Source organism: Drosophila mojavensis, unplaced genomic scaffold (assembly GCF_018153725.1).
Source record: "Drosophila mojavensis isolate 15081-1352.22 unplaced genomic scaffold, ASM1815372v1 contig_19, whole genome shotgun sequence".
NCBI classification, from domain to species: domain Eukaryota; kingdom Metazoa; phylum Arthropoda; class Insecta; order Diptera; family Drosophilidae; genus Drosophila; species Drosophila mojavensis.
Window position 1 is genome coordinate 3,147,334 of NW_025318726.1, and position 13,996 is coordinate 3,161,329.

At 36.0% G+C, this 13,996-nt stretch overlaps 1 protein-coding gene and 1 long non-coding RNA gene across 2 annotated transcripts; one reads left to right on the forward strand and one right to left on the reverse strand.

Annotated features, from left to right (window-relative positions):
- Positions 1-6,795: 6,795 nt before the first annotated feature.
- LOC6572202 (putative odorant receptor 85d) lies at positions 6,796-8,583 on the reverse strand. The gene is made up of 3 exons (XM_001998315.3): positions 7,536-8,583; positions 7,328-7,483; positions 6,796-7,275 (listed from the first exon to the last, which is right to left on the reverse strand). Exons 1-3 carry the CDS (start codon positions 8,574-8,576, stop codon positions 7,219-7,221), a joined length of 1,254 nt encoding a protein of 417 aa, XP_001998351.1. The 5' UTR covers positions 8,577-8,583; the 3' UTR covers positions 6,796-7,218.
- A 2,914-nt stretch (positions 8,584-11,497) lies between these two features.
- Positions 11,498-11,815, forward strand: LOC26527782. The gene is made up of 2 exons (XR_001449516.2): positions 11,498-11,580; positions 11,641-11,815. It is a non-coding gene; the product is annotated as an uncharacterized LOC26527782 (long non-coding RNA).
- The last annotated feature ends 2,181 nt before the right edge of the window (positions 11,816-13,996 follow it).

The following is a 13,996-nucleotide window of genomic DNA, read 5'->3' on the forward strand; positions in this document are numbered from 1 at the left end:
TAATTATATCGGTTTTATTTTATTGTTACTGGTTGGCGGAACACTGACAGATCCCTCAATGTATAAACGATGTGTACGATGTGTGTAAATCTGAAAAGAGTCTGGAGGGGAAGGAGAGATGTATAATGAGCTGCATGTCAATGTAAAAAAAATGGAAAGGAGAAATCTGTAGGTACTCATAGAGTAAGATAGGAGGAGATGGAAGGAGCCAGAAAAATTGAGGCAAGAAAAGGGACTCGAAGGGAAAGATAATGATAATGATAATGACAGAGGGGGAGAGAGAGAGAGAGAGAAGGGAGGAGGAAAAGAGAGAAAGAGAGGGGGAGAGAGAGGGAGGCTGATTCCGTGGACCTGTGGCATTAATTTCGTTCGAGTTTTGCACAATTTGTTGGAGCACTTGAGTAGGATTATGATAGGGAGAAGTACGGCCGTTAATTACTTGTGTGAGTAAATACAATTACATTTTGTAATACTTAGTACTTAAATGCATGCATACATACATTAATGATTATAAAATAATAGTTAAGTCACCTCTTGTTATAGAGTTCTTTTAAACCGTTTTACTATTGACATATGGGTCTTGGTTTATCTTTACACATTCTTTCTCTCTCTCTCTCTCACACACACACACAAATGCAAACAAAATCGTACGCTCCAGGATATTGTTGCAACGAGTATTATTATTGATTTGATTGTTTATGATTGTGTATACTCGAATTTGGAGTACCGTAAAGTATTTGTAAATATTTTATTGCTCGGTTGTGTCTGCCTGTCTGGGGTAGCCGGACAGCATTGCGTATTTGCAGTATCTCGGCTGTGAATCCTTTGCATAAATTGCAAAATAAATGTGGCGTCCAGTTCGATGCAAAACAGTTGAGAATTGAACAACAACAATTGATGGTTACGTTTATTTATGTTTTGAATAGCCTCTGTTTATGTAGCTGGGTGGGGTACATGTGTGCATGCGTGTATGTGTGTTTGTGTGGATTGTGTGTGCTGCTCAGTACTGCAAGCTATTGTAAAAATTGACAGATCGACAAAAATTAAAAAAAAGAGAACTGAGTTAAATTTTTTTTTTTTTTTTTTTTTTTTTTTTTTTTTTTAAGCTTAGGGCGAATTATAAAATGTCCTTCTGATGTCTATATTCTAAAGATTTTCAAGTCGAGGTATTTATGTAACTCTTTGTTTTCATACAGATGGATAGAACTACGGCTCGGAGAAACAGTATATCACATCTGCAGCGTTACTTCCTATATATGTCGTGGTATAAAAATTATTTTTTGAGGACATTAAACATAAATGTTCATGAAGCAATCATGAACGAAATATTTAAAACGAAATATTTAAAACGAAATATTTAAAACGGCTAGTTATGTACAGAAAACTTTAAAAAGGGTTAATAAAAAAAGGCTAGATCTTCCCAGAAAACTCTCAAAAAAACGTTAGGAAGGCTATATTTCCTAGAAAAAAGTTTAAATAGGCAGCACAGTTGTCTATATTGTGTGTATATGTATGTGTGAGTATATGTGTTAGTGTGCGTGTGTGAAGCCTCTGTGAGCAGCGTTTTGCGATTGCATTTCAGCAACGTGGAACTGCAAACTCGAATTGTTATTCTTGGAGCAAATGCAGTCGATGCCAAAGCATTTAAAGTGTGTGTTCTTCTCCTTCCTCTATCTTTGTGTAATTGCTCAATATTTATTGCTTGCATTTCGAGTCCTACGGAATTCTACAGTAACAAAATATTCCATGCGGGATTGCGGGATTGCGGGATTGCGGGATTGTTGTATATGTTTTCTCAGAAATTATTCATACCAATGAACCTTTCATAGATATCCCATGAATAATATCTTATATACGAGATGAAGGTATGCGAATTCCAGAGAAATTAAAATATGCATGAGCAGCAGTTTGAACATTGTTACTAAATGTTGCAACTTTACATAAACTGTAATACTTATATTTGGTGAGCTTAAATTTAGATCGTTCAATTTCAGGCCACGAAAAAAATATTAGTGTTAGCCATGAAGCTGTCGTAAACTCAATTCAAACATTATTATTAAAATAAATAAAATTAAAGGGTATTAAATTAATTAAATGAAAAGCTAGTACGAATAAAGCAGTTTCTAGTTTGAATAGAATGACAGACATATAATGTGGTTTGCATCTTTCTCTCAATATTATCTACTGTACAAGAAAAAAAAACATATTTTCTTGATATTTCATTGATCAATCTTCAGTTTTTGTATTTAAGTTTATTAAATAATTAATTGCTTTAATAATCAAAAATGTAATTCCGATTTAGCTTTTTGTATATTCGGTTTGTGCCTCTGATCTCAATGAAATCTATTTGAAATAATTTATACAGTTTTATACATGTACATGTAGAAGCATAATGTTATATATTTATAATGTTCAACTTTTGTTCTGGTTTTCCCTCTGTCCAAACTTTCAGTTCAATTTTCATTTAATTTAAATTCCTGCGGCAGGCTTCGCGCATTTTGTTCACTCTGTGGTTTATTATAAATTTCTTGCGAAGGGGCCTCAAATTGTTTAGTAGCTAAGGACTATGGCAAAAACTATATATACATATATGTATATATTATGTATCTGTATATTTGATGAAAGCAAATTTGGAGTTGTTGTTGCGTTGTAGAACAGCTGCGTTTAAATGCAATCATAAGTTGCCTAAATCGATGTGAATGAAACGTTGGGAAGTTTAAACTGTTTAATTTTATTTTAATCTCGTTCAGATGATATTTAAAGCCATTGTTTTTCGTAAATTTAAACTTAAACTTAATATTGGATAGCTTTACGATTCGACTTATATAAATTATTATTTATAAAGCATAAGCATAAAAATATGGTTAATTTACATACATAAAATATGTAAAATATGTGAATTTTGTGCAAAAGACGACGGTCTCCAAAATCAAAAAATTATCATTTTATAATTTCATTCAAAGTACAGTATTACATGCTTACAAGTTAAGTCAAATTATTGCTTATTATCCATGATGTGGAAATGGGATACTGAGGGATAAAAAAAGTAAAATAAAATAAAAATAAAAGAAACAGTTTTTAAAAACACATATTTTCGGGCATACGTATGAAGTTGGATTGTTAACACTCAAGGCCTTTGAATTTTAGGTTGAAATTAGTGGATCCACTTTTTGGTACACTGACATCGTAACAGAACTTTAAAATTTAAGTTGACTTAAAGAAATATGCACAATTGTCATAAGCAATATGTGTATGTGTGTGTGTGTATGTGTGGGTGTTGGTTATTTATGCTAAAAACGTGACTGGAAATATGAAATGCAGCAAATGTGTTTACCCAAATGAAGTAAGTGAGAATTGACAAATGCAGTCGTTGCGATTAGGAGGGAGGAAACATGCCTGGAAGTTGCCTTAGCAGTGGGTCAAGCTGACGAGCTTAAGGCATATGAGATGTGCTCCAAAAATGTCACAGTATATATAAATAAATGCCATGTATATGTGTATGTACATGCATATATGTATGCCTGCATGTGTGTATGTGCTTAGCACACACTAGTATGTCAAATTCAATAACTGTGTGAGAAAATGACGTGCAGCTAGTGCGGCGCCAAGGATTCGACCCGACCCGACTCGACTCGACTTGACAAAATATATATTGGCCCACTAGGCTGCCAGCAATCTGCAGACGTTCACTTCACTGACTTTATAAAAAAATACGATTTTTCTTCATTTGATGAAATGAAATACAATTTCTCAAACACCAACACGCTGAAGCGAAAAAAAAGTTCGGTTGCAATTGCCATTGCAATTTTCTTGGCGCACAATGCGATCTTCCGTTGCCCGTTGCCTGCATATTGACGTTTTTATAAGTCAATATTTCTTTGGATTACAGTAGTAACAGGGCGACGCGGCTGCTCACTGATTTGGGCCACCAAGAAACTTTGGCCATACATATTTAAAGTTTTGTATACCGAATTAATTTATTCGCCCGATGCGTCTATAAACATGAATATCATGAAAGTTTGCTTCTCTCTGGCATTGTTGCTATTCGAATTAAATGTTGTTTGCTTTTACGAATTGTTGCTTTTCTTAGAGATGAGCACTTGGTTCCTGCAACAGGACACGACCACATGAACACAAGCTCGAACACGATAGTCGTTGCTTTAATTATTTTCTGCGTTATTTTCATTACTGCAACAGCTCAAGGTACATATATATATATAATTAACTGTTATATAAATAACGTTAATAAATTCATTTATTTTAATAAACCAAATATTAATATCATTTTCTATGATCTTACAATGCAATAAAATAAAAATAAATAATTTACTTTGAAGGTTGCCCTGGAAATAAATGATTTAATTATTCGATCTCCCGTGATATTAAAACGAATCTGACGCTGTATTATTAAAAATGTAATTTTAAATCATTGTGCCTATATGGAATACGGGTGTCAAATTTGGGGTGTGACTTGTGAAAACCAAATTCGTAGAATTCAGTTCGCTTAGAATAAAATCATGTGATTGGTTACTGGCTGCGAATGGTTTATAAAAAACACTACATTTCACCGAGACCTGAAGCTGGCCACAGTCCTTAACGAAATTAACCAGCACTCGCGTCGGTACAATGACAGATTGGAGCGGCACAGAAACGGTCTAGAAAACATGCTCCCTAGAAACCGAGCTCCTAGGAGGCTGAACCGAATGCAACCAAGGGACCTAATTCTCCGACCTTCTTTTATGATGGCTAACAGAAGTTGACGTACACAACCTTTTATTATTTGTATATTTTCTTGTAAATATTTATTTATTTATTTATATATTTCAAAAAGCAACATAAGAATATGTTTTTATAATAGGACAATTTATATTCATGCAAATTATTTATAAACACTAAATACTTATTTTCCCTACCGACCTGGTAGTCAACAACAACAGGCGACGGCTCAAAAGGCTTCACCCATTAGACCACAGATCTCCATGAACATTGTAAATAATTGTAAATACTTGTAAATAGTGTAAATACTGGCTTCTAGCCCATGATGTAGGTTAAGGTTTAACGATGACTGCGCTATAGAGTCTAAGACAGAAAGAAGCCGCAATAAATGAATTCTTAAAAAAAAAAAAAAAAACAACTTATTTTCCCTAAAGGAAAACAAAAATTTTGTAGTATGCAACAGATTTTGTAACTTCACATTAATATTGATCATACGCCCAGTTACCCACTTACATTGAAGCTGTTCAATCTATAATCCAAATATTAAAAGACAACCATGCAATACTCTGTTTTCACAGCCTTAGAAATCAGTTCTTAAGAGCCAAATAGAAGCGCGATAGATAGGTAGGTATATAATAACTTGTCTGCAAATTGTAATTGCTATACAATTGCTTTAGGGTCTTGGTCAACCCCGCATACAATGCTCGATATCATCTTGTTGAAGGCTTAAGACTAAAGGCCAGATTAAAAGCACACCTGGGCAACAGGCGCTGCTGCCACTTGCCGCTGGCAATTACTTTGATTAATAGCGGTTTGCCATCGAATGGAAATGCGCTTGTGGTTCGCCCCCCAACGGACAGCCAAATGTGTGGCGAGTGGATTGGTAATGGGGTTTGGGGCTGGGCAAAAGTTTTTACAACTTTGCGAGTGAAAACTGCAAATACAAATGAAATTAGTCGAAACTATTTGGCCGTGCGCTGCGCTGCGTAATGGCATGGGAATCAAGTGAAGTCAAGTTCGTGACGCGCGTATTTCTAATTAGATTAGGTCAGCCTACCAGCCAGTCAACCAGTCAGCCACGCCCACTTGTCCAAGTTGTCCGCTGAGAATTGCGAGTGTTGTTGTGATTGCCATTTGCTTGTGCCGTATTCTTGCTCTTGCCACTTTTTACAAAATTTTTAATTGAAAAAATTCTTCAATTTTGCCATCTATCTAACTGAGTGGACCTCACCCCTGGAGCTCAAGCCAGACAGCCGTACAAATGTAATTAGCCACGTCCAGAGGCTTCACTTTTTCCATTTTTTCGTTCAGTTTCCTTCTCGTTTCCATTCAACTCAACGTTATGTCAACTTTTCAATTTTACAGTCATAAAAATGCAATTTGCCAGCCAATTTTGCAATTAATTTTAAGTGTTGCATAAGCTCAGGCGCCGCGCCTAACTGCCAATAGCCAATGTGTGTCGGTGTAAATGTGTATGTGTGTGTGTGTGAGCGTGATTACAAGTTTAATTAAAATGGCTGGCAAATGCTTAACGAAGGACTGCGCAAATGTTGCGATGACCAATCGTACAGCGCCACTGTACCAATATTAGTTCAAAATGAGAGATTTGTCTTAGCGTTAATTAATCATTGCTTTTGTGGTTGCGGAGCTCTTCTCTCACCTTTTCACTTTGCTATTGCACTGTGGGCAAAATACAGCGTTTGGTCAGAAATTAATTATATACTATGTAAAATTTAAAAGAACTAGAAAAACATTAAATTAAACATAATAATAAAAAATAAAAAATAAAATAAAATAAATTTTATCAAAATAAAAAATAAAATAAAATAAATTTTATTAAACAATGTCAACTACTAATAAAATAAAATAAACTATTTAGATTTTTTAAATTTATTTAGTTACAAAAAATATATCTCTTAAATTATATTATATTAAATTAATTGACTATTTGAATATATATTTCTTTACTTTTTATGTAAATTTTCTAGGCTGTAGGGAGATAGAACTATGTAGAAAAATGAAAATTGAAATTATTAATTAAAATTAAAAAATCAATATTTAAATGAAATAAATATGTAATTGTGTTGCAGCATTTTTATTTTAAAAAAGTAATATTTATGTAACCTTAAGCATCAATCGACTACAGTAAAGAATTGACGCTTTACCCGAGTCAAAGTAAAATCAGTGTTGGATTTTAACTACTCATGTTGGCGAAAGGGCGTAGTTTTCTCTAACTTTTCTCTTTTCGTTTCTTTTTGTTTTTTTATTTTTTTTTTATCGATATTGCTGTACCTTTGCCAGTGGCGATGCCATCGCACTGCCTGCTCAATCTAATTAGAAGCTGCAACTGTAGGAGAGTTGGCGTAAATGATTGCCCTTCCATGACTGGACCATTTCCGTAAACACATTTTCTGTCACTTGCACATGCTGCCTGCTATGCATGCACACACTATCGGACAATGACAGAAAGCTCACGGTTACGTCATGACACCTACATCTCTTCTACTGGGAGTACATGGTGCGCAGCAGGGCGAAGAACTTGTACGACACCTGTAGCAGCTGCAAACGATATTGCGGATAACAGAAATTGTATTAGGCAGGATCAACTTACGTCTGTTACGGTAACCAGCGAAACGTTCAAAAAGTTGGTAGCTCTTAGGTAACTGGGGCGCTGGGCACGCTGCATGATCAGTAGCATTAGCTTGCGATAGCGCAAATCGGACAGGTACCAATTGTGATTGTAAACGGCCTGGCCAATGAGCTCGCTCTGCCAATCGAAACAAAATTATATTGGGTCAATAGCTCCTCAAATTACTTACCGAATTGATCAAGCTCTGCGCGTAGCTACCGATCATGAAGACCTGCACCATGGCACAGAACAGAAAGAGCATCAGCATGACCAGATTATCGATATTGCCCCCGATGGTTATCTGAAAGATAACAAAGCAGATGATGAACGAGGAGCTGGCAAAGTTGCAAAAGAGTGAAACGCCAAAGATCCGGTTGATGTCCTGACTCAGACACAGTAGCTGCTGATGGTAAGCGATGCTCCTCTGGAGGAAGCTCAGATCCTGGTCAGCAGACTGTAAGCCTGCCACATGCTGCTCGATCTGTCTGCTTAATTGCTTGAAGTGCATGATCAGCAGCGTGACTAGGGCACACATGAGCATGTCCGCCGCCAGCTGGCCTGAGAGGCAGGTCTGGGCGGCAATATTTTGGGAGACGTACATGACATAGTAGCTCCAATTGGTTTTCCAATTCCACGGTGTCCAGCAGTAGTAAGGCAACGTCCGTTCAAAGTGTCGTATGCCCAGCCAGAGGTCGCACACCAAATAGTAGACGACCCAATAGAGATTGTAAGTCCAGATGAGCACCATATGCATGCCAAAGTAGAAGATGCTAACGTTTCTATAGCCTCTCAGGTAATCATTCAACCTATATTCCTTCTGTTGATCAGCTGTTACGGGATGCAGCAGCTGCAAGCGCTGGACCACTTTTGTGATATGCCCCCGCTTGCCCCAGATGTGCTGAATCTTTATATCGCCCACGACGACAAATCCAATGAAAGACAGGTTCATAGTGGCTTCCAGGAAATTGTTGCCAGTGCTGAACGCCAGGAATACATAGATCAATTCCGATAACAGCGTCAAGTTCAGATTTAGCATCTGGAATATGAAGTAAATGCGCAAAATTGTTTTGCGCCAATCGGTTGTATTTGCCGTTGTACTAGAAAGGGCTCGATCGTAAGCCTTCATGCCAATGGAGAAATAAAAGATGTCCACATATCGAAAGAACATGTACAGTGATTTGGTCTTTCCGTTCTTTTGTTCTTTTGAGCACTTCCCTAATTTCCACACCATTTCTGTATCGGAGCTCCTCTATTGCTGCCTGTACATCCAACAGATTGAGGCGCTTTTATAGCACCATCGACCAATTGATAATTGCTAGCTCAAGCAAACCCACGCCCACTTGATTAGCGTGCACAGAAATCTCTCAATTAGCATGCTCCTGTGAACAGTAACAGTTGTCTCCAGTTATGTGGGCGTCCCTAATTGAGCCTAAGTCGAAATAAATGAGCTTTAGCAAATCGATGATACCCTCAATAGTTAACCAGACGACGACTATAGTCGCTACCCCAAACAGCTTCGATTACATTATAGACTTACAATTTGGCTGAGCGCGTCAAGACTGCTCGACTAGGAATCCTTTGAACAAGTGATATTCCAATCATTCTATGCTTCATTATTGCATATATTAAAATAAAAAAATAAAAAAATGCTATGCTCGTTGATAGACGTAGAATGTGATAATGTGTTTATTTGGTAAAGCACAAGGTTCTAGAGCTTTGGCCAAGGGGCGTGATATTCAAGATCTAATAATAAACAAGAAACAGCCCAGGCACACGCACACACTTACTTTTCTTTAAGATAGACAATCTTCATAAAACTTTCAGATCGTGATAGTAACATTCAAATGAGTATATTTACCTGAACAGAAGTCTATAGTATTTGAACTAGATTTGAGGCTGGAGGTGAATTATAATAAAACAGGAAATTCTATAAAATACATATAAATATTTAAAATTTTTAGACTCTAGCTCAGAGTCATCTAAAGATGTTTTTTTTATTTTTTTGTAATCGGGCATTATCAACCATATAAATTGTGTGAGCGTCGATATATCCTATATATATATATATATATATATATATAAAGCTTTTGGTGTTAGGTGGTCAACCCGAGCATATATACCATTTTCATGACTCTAGCATCAAGTGTTTAAAATATAGCAGATTTGTCATGCCCCTAGTAGGCGTGGACATATCGTAACATTAGCTCATGTGCAAAATTTGAGCCTTCTAGCATTAAAACTGTAGAAGATACGGTTTTACCCGAATTGCCTCGCCTCCAAAGTCGTAGATTGGGTGGTCAACACAATTCTACTTTCAAAATTTCAACTTTCTAACTTTTCAATTAATGTGATTTCTGGCATATTGGAAATACATTTTCCGATTAGCCATGCTCCTAATAGATGGATCGGGAAAATTTTAACACTTTATAAATTATGTGTTCCAAATTTCAAGTCTCTATCTTCAATAGCGCTGAAAATTGCTTTCATACGGATAGAGATTTTGAAGATCGACGCGATCAAACATGCAGACAGACGGATGAATGGATTGACGGACGAGCGGACTGACGAGCAGGCGGACTCAGACTCAGCTCGCCGTCCTGATAAAGAACATATGTACTTGATAGGGTCTGACACACCTCCTACCGCCTATTAGATACATTAAAAAAACTATCATGATATACCCTGATTTCAAATTTTCAATGGGCTTAGGGTATTAAAAAAATCTGCATTTATACACTAAATTGGAAGTTTTCAGCTCAAACGTTAAATACGCTTCAAAGACGAAGTCAGATCATAAATTATTATTGATAATAAGTAAATAGGATGAGTTATTATTATAGTTTTCAATGAAAAACCATACATATTATATGTCAACTCTAATTAAGACTACGTACTTTCGTCTTCTGTTGCAGCGCAATCTACCAAAGCTGATGTAGCGGCTGAAAATTCAAACACAATTTAATATGTGTATGTGTGTGAACATGCATAGACAATGATTGCATGTTTGAATATAAGCGCACACGCATGGTAATAATGCTTGACGCAGTTCACTGCTGCTTGTCACGTGTTTTTATTTTGCTTTTGGTTTGATAACTTATGTTTGTACCACCCAATTTATTTTAGTGAATTGATCTACTGATCATGTCATCGAAATATTCTATCAAGGGGTTCAGACTCAATCCCATATTAGCAATATTTGTAACTGACTTCAATAACATTAAAAACAAGTAAGAAAGCTCTAGTGGAGACCGTTCGACTACGAGATCCCCTGAACCCTTCGAGGAACTGATATGTCAATGATTCTTCGGGTCTTTCTGGTTACACAAGAAACACACACACTCAAAGACACACATAGGCACGCACGCATAAACACGCATGGTCTGCAGTGTGGGCTTACTATGGGAAATGAATTGTTTAATAACTTTTCTTGTGAATGGACTTTCTTCATGAAACTTTTAGATTGTAATTGTATCATTAAAATGCGTGCATTTGCCAAGCACAAGTCTATTATTTAAAATACGCCTTTGATAAATTTGATGATGAGGGGGTGGATATAGGGGTGGTGGTACACTTGACAAAAATCAAAATTCAGTAAAATGCATTTGAAATTTGGAGACATTAACTCTTAAGGTATAGGAGATATAATTAAATAACTTGTTTTCGATAAGGTTTTTAACCGAGAAAAAAAAATAACGGAATGAGTTATCGATTTTTGGAGATAGTCTCGATATGCGCGCTATATATACGGGCATTTAAAAAAATTGAAGTCTCTAGCTCTTATATCATCTGGACAGACGGATAGACAGACAGACGGACAGGGCCAAATCGACTCAGCTCGTCGTCCTGATCAAGAATATATATACTTTATGGGGTCTGCCACGCCTCATTCTGTCTGTTACATACATTTCCCATTGAAAATGGGTTCAGGGTATAAAAATAAAATTAAATTATATGACATACACATTTAACAAAACATTAAAAATCTATGTAGTTGTAAATATATTGGTGTCATGTTCTGAAAGTATCAATACAACTATAGTACAACAATATACCTATTACTCTTCGTTTCTGGCGTGTCTGACAAGATGTCAAGCAAATTTATTTCGTGAATTCGATATACCAGTTATACGCTTATACGATTTCTTCGATGCAGCGTATCAAATAGGTATAAAATAGAGTCAACCCCCAAATTCTATCATCGTTTTTGAACGGAAGCTACAATCAACATGAAACTGGTAAGAATGCCAATTTGTGTTATTTCTGACAAGTAACAATTTTGTTTCTTTTACTCACAGATACTGTTCACTGCTGTGCTCGCTGTCTTGGCGTCCAACTGCTTTGCTCAAGATGGAGCTACTCCAAGTCATGATCTACCAACTGAAGTTCCAGCAACTGTATCAGTACCTAAGCTAAGGCTGCTTCTTGAAATACAAGGTTGATTAAAATATTAAATTTATGATGGAAATGGAATTTTTGTGCTGGTCGTTTTATTTATTGGGGCCATTAAAGCTACACACATACATTCGCATGCAGGCCTAAGCATACATGAGCTGCAGTGCGGCATAAAGTCATATAATAAACCCATTGAAAATGGGAAATCAGGGTATAATGGTTTTGTGAAAAGTGTGTAGCAGGCAGAAGGAGGCGTGGCAGACCCCATAAAGTATATATATTCTTGATCAGGACGACGAGCTGAGTCTGTATCTGTATCTGTATCTGTATCTGTATCTGTATCATATATAATAAACCCATATATAATACACCCATTGAAAATGGGAAATCAGGGTATAATGGTTTTGTGAAAAGTGTGTAGCAGGCAGAAGGAGGCGTGGCAGACCCCATAAAGTATATATATTCTTGATCAGGACGAGCTGAGTCTGTATCTGTATCTGTATCTGCATCTGCATCTGCATCTGTATCTGTATCTGTATCTGTATCTGTATCTGTATCTGTATCTGTATCTGTATCTGTATCTGTATCTGTATCTGTATCTGTATCTGTATCTGTATCTGTATCTGTATCTGTATCTGTATCTGTATCTGTATCTGTATCTGTATCTGTATCTGTATCTGTATCTGTATCTGTATCTGTATCTGTATCTGTATCTGTATCTGTATCTGTATCTGTATCTGTATCTGTATCTGTATCTGTATCTGTATCTGTATCTGTATCTGTATCTGTATCTGTATCTGTATCTGTATCTGTATCTGTATCTGTATCTGTATCTGTATCTGTATCTGTATCTGTATCTGTATCTGTATCTGTATCTGTATCTGTATCTGTATCTGTATCTGTATCTGTATCTGTATCTGTATCTGTATCTGTATCTGTATCTGTATCTGTATCTGTATCTGTATCTGTATCTGTATCTGTATCTGTACCTGTACCTGTATCTGTATCTGTATCTGTATCTGTATCTGTATCTGTATCTGTATCTGTATCTGTATCTGTATCTGTATCTGTATCTGTATCTGTATCTGTATCTGTATCTGTATCTGTATCTGTATCTGTATCTGTATCTGTATCTGTATCTGTATCTGTATCTGTATCTGTATCTGTATCTGTATCTGTATCTGTATCTGTATCTGTATCTGTATCTGTATCTGTATCTGTATCTGTATCTGTATCTGTATCTGTATCTGTATCTGTATCTGTATCTGTATCTGTATCTGTATCTGTATCTGTATCTGTATCTGTATCTGTATCTGTATCTGTATCTGTATCTGTATCTGTATCTGTATCTGTATCTGTATCTGTATCTGTATCTGTATCTGTATCTGTATCTGTATCTGTATCTGTATCTGTATCTGTATCTGTATCTGTATCTGTATCTGTATCTGTATCTGTATCTGTATCTGTATCTGTATCTATATCTATATCTGTATCTGTATCTGTATCTGTATCTGTATCTGTATCTGTATCTGTATCTGTATCTGTATCTGTATCTGTATCTGTATCTGTATCTGTATCTGTATCTGTATCTGTATCTGTATCTGTATCTGTATCTGTATCTGTATCTGTATCTGTATCTGTATCTGTATCTGTATCTGTATCTGTATCTGTATCTGTATCTGTATCTGTATCTGTATCTGTATCTGTATCTGTATCTGTATCTGTATCTGTATCTGTATCTGTATCTGTATCTGTATCTGTATCTGTATCTGTATCTGTATCTGTATCTGTATCTGTATCTGTATCTGTATCTGTATCTGTATCTGTATCTGTATCTGTATCTGTATCTGTATCTGTATCTGTATCTGTATCTGTATCTGTATCTGTATCTGTATCTGTATCTGTATCTGTATCTGTATCTGTATCTGTATCTGTATCTGTATCTGTATCTGTATCTGTATCTGTATCTGTATCTGTATCTGTATCTGTATCTGTATCTGTATCTGTATCTGTATCATTCTTATTTTCATTTTCCATTTAACATTTGTTGACTTGCTTTTAGGTCACCTCTGTCAGCTTAGGACATGCTGCGCACTTTCTAAGACCTTTTCCATTCTGTTCTTTATTGCATCTTAGGTCGAGCAACAAGAAATACTGAGTAACAGCATTGTCCTGTCAGTTATTTGAGTATCTGTTTGTGCAGTTGCTGTGTGACAACATTAAATTTGACTTGCCTTGGCACACAATTGCATCTTACAG